General features: G+C 38.8%; 1 protein-coding gene across 1 annotated transcript in view; it reads right to left on the reverse strand.

The window, feature by feature from the left end:
* Nucleotides 1–9,584: 9,584 nt before the first annotated feature.
* Nucleotides 9,585–11,017, reverse strand: part of TMEM192 (transmembrane protein 192) — a gene marked incomplete at its 5' end in the record, with an annotated part of 14,007 nt that continues 12,574 nt past the window's right edge. Inside the window, one exon of the mRNA XM_009877411.1 lies at nucleotides 9,585–9,941. Within this exon, the coding sequence (XP_009875713.1) occupies nucleotides 9,818–9,941 (124 nt within the window). The remainder of the gene's footprint in view (nucleotides 9,942–11,017) is intronic.

The raw sequence follows: 11,017 nt of genomic DNA on the forward strand, positions 1-11,017 counted from the left end.
CCCCCAGCGGAGCGTGGGCGAGGTAATCCACGCGTGTCGAGTAGCCACGCAGTTCCCAACACCTACCGGGAAGAATTCGTCTGAGGGCGCGGCGCTGTGCCGCAATAAACGCGTTTCCTAACTCACACCTGCCTTTCGAAAGAGTTTAAGAGGCGTTTGGCGAAGCAAGCCAAGCCCCAGCTGTGAGTTCAGCTGGTGGTTTGTCGTGAAAACGGGGCTTTGGCCAGGCGCCCGGCGGGACGCGGGTCTCGTCTCTGCGTTATCCCTCTGCCCGCGTCAACACGGCAGAGCAGGAAATTGCCGGGTCTGCTGAATCGGGCGAACAAACCTACAAACGAACTGAGCAAACGGCCCTACAAACGTTTAAGGCTATTGGTAAAGCTGTGGGCAGAGAGCATAGCGAGTGTAAAGGCTGCACGGAGTGGTGGCTGGAGAGGATGCTCTGGGATTGCGAGGACTGACACTTACAGAATCACAGAATAGTTTCAGCTGGAAGAGACCTAGAAGATCATCAAGTCCAGCCTTTGTCCCAGTCCTATCAACCTACTAAATTATTCCCCCCAACGCAACATCCACCCATCTCTTAAACGCCTCCAGGGACGGTGACTCAACCCCCTCCCTGGGCAGCCTGTTCCATGGCTGACAACCCTTTCAGTAAAGAAATTCTTCCTAATATCTAACCTGAACCTCCCCTGGCGCAATTTAAATCCATTTTCCCTCATCCTGTCACTCTCCGCTAGGGAGAACAGACCAACCCCTGCAACTCTACAACCTCCCTCAGGTAATTAATTGTAGAGAGCAATGAGGTCTCCCCTCAGTCTCCTCCAGGCTAAACAGCCCCAGATCTCTCAGCCTTTCCTCCTAAGACCAATGTTCTAAGCCCTTTACCAGCTTGGTAGTAACTTCTTTCGTGTTGGATGCAGGGCTAAGCCACCTCACTCTGCCCGTCAGTAACATGAAGGTAGTAGCATTTACCCACTTCAAAGGGGACTGTAATTCTTAATCATTGTCAGCAAAAGACTTTGAGCCCCTTGGATGAAAGGCTATACAAGTGCAAAGCATTAATGCTTTATAGCTGATGAGGGCATATACATTCAAATACTAAGTGACTGCAGAAGCACACAGGTAGCATATGCAAATAGGGTAGGCATCAAAAGGAAACCAAGGCGTTCTTGCAATTTAAGAATGAATAAAACATGTAGCTAGTGGTTTTGCATCTTCTAAACTCATTATATATTAAAATAATGTTGTAGCCCTAGGCTACCTAGGCAGAACCTGCACTCGGTGGACCCAAGATGTTTCGATTTACTAAGAGCTTAATAGTGAAAACGAGAACAAAGCCAGACTTTTGACAACCCTATACCAAGAATCTTGTCAATGCATAAATTGCCTTGGTGAAAAGAGCCTACACCACTCCCTAAACAGCCATGCAAAAAGGTACCATTCCACTGTGGTGCTGGCCTATAAACACGTGGAATGTGCATATGGGATGGTAAACTGGCAAATTTGTGAGGCTGAAAAATTACCATATCTTAAGTTTAATCTCAGACAGCCTCCATAATGAGTGGCAGAAATGAGCTGCAAGTAGAAAGGGGGACATGCCAGAAGGATGCTTTACTGCTGAATGCCATGTCTCCTCACTGCTGTTCATTTCGAGACAGATTAAATGAGATTCCCTCATCAGTTTAAGCAGAAACCTAAAAAGATAAGGAAACAGATCTATTCACTCAGTATGCAGAGACTCAGTGACAGGGACAGTGGAATTTAGGTTTTTTAGGATTTTTAATGGCTTACTTCAGTTCCTAAGAAAAGAAAATTTAACCCCTATTCCTTCAGTTCACCATTCCTACCCTGGAGATTATCTACACAGAAAGCATCTACATTTTCTCTTGTGCTCTGAAACAGTATATAATGCATTTTTCTTGGAACTACAATAGCTGCACAATACATATGCACTTATACTGGAATTCTGTGCACAATATCAAGATAGAAGGTATTTTCAGTGTGATCTTCTTTTGTGGGGAACCAATTTCTTGTAACAAAAGGCAATGACAAAGTAAAACAGCGTACCTGTTAATTTATAATGCGTTTTGTAGACATTTAGCTAAAGATAATTCTGCTTTATAAAGCTGTTTAGAAATCCTTAAATCTTGACTGGGAAGTAGGGAGTGACAGGCACCTGAGCTAACTCTTTTAACTCCAGTCATCATTGTGGGTGCTCAGCTGCTTTATCTTAAGTAGGATTTATCATCTACATTTACATTCCCTTCCAGTTTTAGTCCTAATTCAGCAAATATTTACATGCCAGGGTAACTTGACTCACACGAGCAATCTTATTGATCTCAATGGAGTTGTACATATGGATAAAGCTATTTGCAGATGCAAACAGGATGGACCCTTAAGCCTGAATTTCAACAGGTGGTTGGAAACCGGGATGAGCATAGCAGCCTCACTTTTTCACAACAACATTTGAAGCAATGAGAGAATTTAACTTGATTTTTTATTAGTTATGTAGGCAAAATATGGGACAAAAAAAAAGAAGGAAATATTATACTAGAAGCTTTCTTGCTTTCTTGCTTTTGGTTTTTGGTTTTTTTTCTAAAAATTTTTAGCTGAAATTTCCAAATTAAGAAACGTTACCCAAAATTTCAACCACATATTTCATAAATACTACATTCTATTTTGTATGATACATTAGACTAATAAATATGTCATTAATAGCTATTTCTGTTCTTTTTTTCCCCCAGCAACTACATAATGGGCTTTTCAGTGTTTTAAAGGAGCAACAATTAAACCAAGTAAATCAGAAGTGCAGACTGACAACAACTGACCTGACAGAGCCACCGCAGTCCCATTTTCAGCAGTCCTGTCTGTCATATTCAGCAAGACCTGGAACAAAGGTCCCTGGCTCACACCCTAGGAAGGGGAGGAAGAAATGGAGGGTGTTGATGGGAGGATGTACATGAAATTTATCGGGTTGGAACATTCTGTATAAATTCTTCCGCTCTCATAACAACTAGTGAAAGTTAAAGACCAAACCAAACATCAGGTACCTGAGATGGATTTCCACTGGCATTAGGAAGGATCTGTCAAAGGGGACTATTAATGGTCTGTATTGTTCAGACTGAGAAATTGAATGTGCTGTTGACTACTCAGTTCAGGCTGTGTCTAAGGCAGTATTTAGGGTGAAAGAATGTCAGACTCCAGCACTGAACTGTGAAAGTTCATTTCTTATGTGAAAGTCCACTGTTTATAATTTTATATATTAATAATATATGCATATATGTTTTTCACACCTAACATTACATCGTTATGGAATCACCTTAATAATAACGTAGAATGTATTGGAGTAATAGAACCAAAGGCAGCACCACACTAGTGGTCCTACTGGCTTCATGTATAGTAAAGCATAGTAAGAGTTTACAGCATGAGAAAGCAAAGGGAGTATTATCCCTCATTCTACAGATAGAGAATTGAAGCACACAGAGATAAGAGATTAGCCAAGGGTCAGGCAAAACTGATAACTTGGATCTCTCAAGTCAGGCCTTAAGGTCAAGCCCATTCTCCTGTCTAATGAGCTGTTACTGCAAAGCCTATCATTTGTTTTCTTAAACCAGACTGCCAAACCAGACAGCTAAAACATACTCAAAAATTCAGTACTATAGAACTATTTGCTTAATAGTAGTTTTCCTAAAATACCCAGTACAGTATAAATAGAGCATAAAAATAGACCATTGAAAAGAAACCTTTGTTTGGTCAAAGCCAGTGTTGTGTGGTACTCTATTCCTGTAATTTAAATGAATGGGATATTTGGAACATGGCACTACAATGAATGAGAAGTTCCAACAAAAAACAGGCTGTTCTTTTCAGCACTGGAGGTCAAGAACACACTCAGCTTTTATTTAACATTTTGTTTTTAAAAATATGTTTGACATCTTTTTATATCAGCAGAAATTACAAATCTACACAAAAAGGAATACATGGTAGTCCTTTTGTTAGCAGAACTAAAACAAACCTGAAACTCAGCCATATCCAGATTTTTAAGTCATTGCACTAGACTTGAAATGTAAACATTTTTTGTAAATTGTATAAGGATGAGTGAAGATCAGCAGTGTCATGGTTTAAATCCAGTATTAGGATTCTGTCTTGCAACACAGTTTCTAAAAAGTAAAAAAACCCCAACAAACAATCAAGCTGAAACTTTCTAATCAGCGTCTATATGTAACACCTAACAGCGGAACTTGAAATTTTTATCAGATTCATACTGGCAAAGCTTAACAGTAATTTCAAACTTCTCTGTATAGAAAAAAATAAATATTTAACATCACACCCTATTCTGGAGTTTTGGAAGATCATCATAAAAAGATGGTCGAACTTGTCTAACATACAGGTAAACCTTTGGAGTTTTGAAAAAAAAAAACCAGCTTCCTGAAATTAGAGGCATATTACCACTGATTTTATTTCTTAATTATTTATTTAATTTAGCTTTCATGACTAGCTGTTTAGAAACACAAGTCAAGAGTATGTGAAAGCAAGAAAGGTGAAGAGTAACTATTTAACAGTTATGTCTTATAAATGAGTATATGGATTTAGTGTGGCACTGGATGTTTTATATAAATGTAATTCAATTAACTTTGATAAAATCTTAAGGAAAACAATGATATTTATCAGAGCTATATAGGCATGTTTCTTTACAGATGCAAAAATAAATAAATAATCAAGTACCAAAGCACCCTAGGAAGACCATTGTCAGTCTACAAAATAATTGTAAATGTCTGTTCTTTTTAGACATGCTGATACCATAAAAAATTATTTGGAAAACGCGTTGATTGTGATCTTTGATAGGTATGTTTATCAACTTAGCTGGTTGATTGTATATTTTGTAAAAAGATGGTATGCACTTCAAGTAACAACATCTTATTTTAAATAAACTTTGTATACTTTTTAAAATTTATATTCTTCAGCTGTCGAAGGCAAGTATCTAAAGGAAACAGAATTTATCTAGTTCTCCTGTGAATTCATATGGAATCATTGTGTAAAATAATTTCATACTCAATTTCTAACACAAATAAATAGTAGTTATTAATGGAAACATTTTCCTGACATTTTCTATCTCTAAAAACTTGAAATTTTGCTAAAAGTCATAGAGAAAGAACTTCATTTAAAACTGCTGGTTGGTGTAATCACAGCATGATTACACAACATGATACCACTCTGGGATTACAGCAGAACCCAGACTAGGCATTGCCTTTGTGCCTCGAATAAGCACGTTTTTTTTAATTATCTTGGAGTGTCAAATCTTGAAATCTCAAACGTCACATTTACATTAAAGAAAATGGCTTTATTTCAGGACAAAAAAAGAACTAAGAAGTAGTCTGAAGTATAGCAGAAGCTAAAATGTGTGGTGATTTCTCCCATTAAAGGTTGAATATTGTAAATAAATTTCTATGTGCTAAATGTCTTGCACAGTAGAATTGGAGAGCCAAGGGTTACTATTACAGCACACCACTACATTGACATTTAACTTGATTTACACAGCATTAAGGTTCATCTGGTAAAAAGTTTTGCATGGTAACAGTATGATTACACATATAAATGTGAAACATTTGGACACAGTGCTCCAACAGCCAAATTGACTGAACTCTACATGAGCAGGTATGAGTGTATATGTAAAGGAAGTCTGTACAAATTGCTGTGTATCAGAACTGATGTTTGCATAGACACAATCTAACAATCAAGATTGATCCAAAGGTAGATTGAGACCTTAAACTCTGACAGAGCAAAATGTTTCTGAAACTTAGAACTAACTCCTTGTCTCGTAAATAGTTATGTGGAAAAAAAATTAAATTTTATTTGAAAGTTAGTTTCATTAAGTTTTTAAAATTTCCTTAAATTAGCTATTCTAGAGTGAAATACAAAATTATGTAAGAGCAAGTCAACAGGAAATAGAGGTAAATGTAAGCCTGTGGTGAGAAACAGCAGTTTAGTGTGTTCCCAACGGATAATAAACAATTCACCTCTTCCCTTTCCAGTATGGAAAAAAGGAAATTATAGAAGAATAAAGACTGGAAATATTTCCCTTACGCCCCATACATATGCTATAAATATCTCAGTGTCTGTACACAGAAAGCCAAATTTTGCTAAGACTTAAGACATCAACTTTGATCAGGAGAAGCATTAATATGGTAAATAAGTTTCAAATATTTGACTATCATCAGACGACCACAATTAGCATACTGATCTCTCACTGCTGTGATTGCCTTTATGTTTCTTGTCAGTGATCAGCTGCAAAATGCTTGTGCAAAGTGGGAAACACTCCAACAGCACAAGCAGTGCAACCTGTCTTTAGCTGACAATAATTTCTAAAAGCCCAACTCATTCCACCCCTGAGGAGGAGGCTTCATCATGGTCACGTCTCCTGAGTTACCTCAAGGTTAGATTGTTGTCAGCCCAACTGCCTTTTGGCCTTGGTACAACTTTCTTCTTTAGATTAAGACTGACCTTCAGTGGTGCAATTAGCTGAACAGTCGTGCAGAGGCTTAAAGCACAAAAATCCTGTTTTACAATCAGTGACTTCCTTTGTGAGGTGAAATACTGAAGTGCCTAATATAGTAGTTCCACTGTGAGCTATTCAGCAAGACAAAACCCAAATATATTAGGGAAGAACTTCTCAGCTGATATGATACACATTCACAAGAGATCATCACAATGTCTTTTCTTCCATGTGCAAAAAATATTTAGCACATTTCAACATTTCATCTAGAAATTAAAACCACCTACAATGTGAACCGGTTTTGGACATCTCTGAATCTTCTGTTTCTTAGGTGGTCTGAAATACTTATCTTCTCAAATCTGAAAAAAACATATGCATTGTTTTTCTATAGAAGTAAAGAGCTATTGGGGTACAAAACAAAAAACCCACCAAAATAGTATACATATTTTTATTGTTTTAAATGTACAGTTGCAAGACACATTAGGAAGTATCTCTCCTTGTCTTCCTGCTGCTCCAGTTACAACCCATTATATCTCACCATGTTAAGACCACAGACCTGCACATATTTATGCATTTCAGCAGCTCCAATTACAAAAAGACCATCACTGGTTTCTTCAGCTGTACAGATCCACCTATGCACAGGTTTGCCAAGCCACACCCAGGAAAACCTGTATTGGTGATTTTTTTGTTGTATTTATTTTTCCCCCCTGAAACTTGGACCTAATGGTTTACTCCTTACTGAGCATGCAACACACTATGGATTTTACTTCAGACAGTAAGATTCAGGCACTGATGCTGCAGGGACAGTCACACAGGCTGCAGCACTGGGGACTGACCAAGGGCCAGACACCACGAGCCACTGCAGCAGCAGACACATTTCCAATAAGCAAGATGCAACATAACCACACGAATCAGGACTTGGCCCTCAATTTCTGAGCTGCAACATGCCGGATGTAGCACAGCCACAGCCGAACTATCTCCCTCTCGCACAACACCAGCCGTTTGCCCCTTTTACATCACATTTTGTGCCCAGCTTGTATCACAGATCTGCCCCGAGGAGCTCCGTTGCAGACTGATGGGCTCAGTGACATGAGGGGGATGGCTTAGCAGGCCTACAATGCCCAGGACGCCATGCCATGCCACTTGGCCATGACATCATGGTGCAGGGGGAGCTACATCATGGCTCTGAGGTGCCAGTGGAGCTAGGGGGGCCAGCAGTCATAGAATCATAGAAGGTTCAGGGTTGGATCATCTAGTCCAATGCTCCTGCAAGGCAGGATCACCTAGGACAGGCCCCACAGGAACGCATCCAGGCAGGTTTTGAAAGTCTCCAGAGAAGGAGACTCCACAACCTCTCTGGGCAGCCTGTGCCAGTGCTCCGTCACCCTCACAGTAAGGAAAGTTTTCCTCATGTTGAAGTGGAACTTCCTATGCTCAGAGCAGGGACTGCTCTCGGTGCCAGCAGCTGCCACCTTCCACTTACAATCCAAGTTGTCCCTCAAGAGGGGGAAGGTGCAGGAGCAGCACCCTCAGAACAAAGGGAAGTGGTTCTGGTGCCTGTTCCTCTGTGTCAGAGGGACAGAAGTAGCAGGGGAAAATCTGAAGCGCAACAGAAAAACATGGAGCCAGGAAAGCAAATGAAAAGGTTCAAAAGAAGCGCACAGCCACCCTTGTAGTAACATTTATTTTAGCTAGTTTCAAGAACTTCAGTGTAAAAAAGATGTGTGCCGGTTGGAACACTCTCCACCAGCTGTACATGAGCTTAGAAATGACAGAATTCACACTTTTTCTTAGTTGCATTTATTGTGCATGAACTTCACAGTCACATTTCACTGCTTCTCATAGAAATTATATAAATTGACATACACACACATCAAAACCTGAGTTCTAAAAACAAAGACATTTGTATTCCTTACACGTGTACTATAAAATCCTGACAGCATTTTCAAGAAAGAACAGTTAAAGAGAACAGTCTCATGTTGGATAGCAGCAAAACTTCCGATATTATTGTCTTCCTTTAAATGAGAGAACACCCATGTTTGTTGCACATCAAACAGTTTAGTTATTTCTAAAGTTGTGCTCTAGGACAGGAGGAAGGTGGATTAATTTTTTTTATTTTTTTTTTTATATATTCAGCTACACACAACCACTCCTCATGAAAACCTTCCCAGTTTTGACTAGTGATTACCCTGACCCCACAGAGGTTTTGGCTTCTAAAAATAATTCTTGGTCTACATTGGTAGACAAAGTATCCAGGGCAGAGTGTTTCTTTCACCAACCTTCCCAAATAAAACCAAAATTCTTCCTTCTCCAACTTCTAGAAGACCGTTCTGTCTTCTGCTGCTTTTTACCTTCCCACATACACCACGTTAGTTTTTGAATTAAGATGCTGACATTTTTGAAGAGTCAAAGTAAAAAGCAGGGATGTGTGGAACTGATACATCTTCAATGAGATCTTTAAATCCATTTAACACAAGATAGTTACTAGGTCAATTAAAAAAGATAAGAGAGAGCTTACTCACAAGTATTTTTGTATTAAGTTAGTCCAGTCAGCAGAGTCAGAATTTTGTTATCAGCTGATGCAGGCTCCCAGTGATAGCCCTGAAGATCCATCTTAGAGGTTTTAAAGGCAGAATTCTGAACAACTGTCCAAATTGCTTTGTGACATTGTTTTGTACCAGACACTTGTATGTGCAATTTGCCATTCTAGGACACCTACCACTTTTATTTTTTTAATAACCCTAAACTGGATGCTAAATTTCCCCACTGGCACAGGCAACAGTCTCATTCCTTTTCTTGACAGAATAAGGAGACCAATCTGGAAAGCACGTGTATAGGATTATTGAAGTACACCACTTCTAACACTGGAAGTCACAGGACTCAGTGACAGAACACATCTAGTCTCAGCTTTGGCACTAGAAACTGAAGAGACATCCTTAACGAAGCCAGATTTCTCTAGAGAACAAATTTGCATTCTCAAAATATAAAAATACTTCGGTAATTTTAAGCATAAAGGTTACAGCAGTACAAAATAATAGCAACAACTGAACAAAGTTAAATCATTACCCCGGGTCCATCTTTAATCTATTAGGAATTAAAAATCTTTGAAGCTCCAGAACTTTTTGCAGGACTGTTGATTTGAAGATAGCCAAAGCATCCAGTTATAGCAGGTTTATAGTGTATGCAGCGTTCATCCTTCCATCTTAACTTCTATTTAAAAAAATGTAACAGATTATTGAAGAAGAGTCATCTGTAAAAATCAGTCTGGATATTACATTACCTCAAGTTCCCTCCAGAGCTCCAGCAGCAGTCTTCCAAACGCTGCTAAGTTTTGATTTGCTGAGATGTCAGTGCCAATAGTCTCTTGCTGAGCAGTGCATTGTGTCGCTGAAGATACTCTATTACATCTCCTTGCTTCTCAACTATCTCTTCTAAACTAGAATTTTCCCTTGAAATAACAAAAGTGAACATGGGTTTCAATAAGTGACAGCAGCTTTTTAACATACAAGATGTCAGAGGTAATTAACAAATACTTAAGGAAGTTGCTTCCTCGAGTTTTACTTTTGTTGATCTCAACTGATTTCTGAGGGAAGAGGCAGTCTACAACACCTTTATGTTTAACCTCAATCTTGCATGAGAAGGCAGGAAGAAAAAAGTTTGGCTAAATTTCTCACTAGATAGTTACAGAAAATTTGTAGTAGTACAAAGGTCCTCACTGTAACAAATTTATAGTTTGTGAGCTAGACAACAGGCTAGGATTGCATTAAGAATGTGTGACACGTTTTCCAAATACATTAGAAAGCTTATTTTAAGCAGGTGTAGTATTTTTATTCATCTGTGGGATCATAACATGTTTAAGACAAAATTTCTTTATTAACCTGCAGTACGTAGAAACAGCATCAAAGAGTTATATTATTTCAGATTTACAGCCTTATGTACAGCTAACCTTCCACTTAAAATACTCCAGCTTTCAGATATCCTTCATTTTAACTAGGATAGCAACACTGCAACATTAAATAGAGCCAGGTTAATTGAGAACAATCTGTGTAAGTACAGTATTTTGTCAAATCTATAATTAGGAACTTGTAAGAATACAGTAAGAACACAAACCGATGCCTAACCATATTTTGGTATTTCCTTACACATTATTTCTTCCTAGCTGACTTGGGAATTTGCTCTCTTAGTACATGTGTGAGCATCGTGGAGCTTAGAAAGTTGCTCCTCAGCCTTGCAGCATTTTGTGGAGGAACCTTGCCCTTTTAAAAGTTCTTAGAGAGTGCCGAGGAAGATAGCTAGAGTGGAGAAAAGCTTAGGTCCAGTTAAACTGGAAAAAAAGACAAGTTTCACAGACAGAAAGCTTGCAAACTTAACCAGTAATCTGCCCTACCAACTTAAAGCACAAGAAGTCCTGATCAGTAGCTTAGCTTGTAGAGGTCAGAATATTCAAAAAACAGTCTTATAACCAGGGTCAACTGAAGGGCTGACAGGATTCACTTTTCAATAGACCTTAACTCTCCAGGGAAA

The sequence above is a fragment of the Apaloderma vittatum genome, unplaced genomic scaffold, assembly GCF_000703405.1.
Source record: "Apaloderma vittatum isolate BGI_N311 unplaced genomic scaffold, ASM70340v1 scaffold40729, whole genome shotgun sequence".
In the NCBI taxonomy this organism is placed as follows: domain Eukaryota; kingdom Metazoa; phylum Chordata; class Aves; order Trogoniformes; family Trogonidae; genus Apaloderma; species Apaloderma vittatum.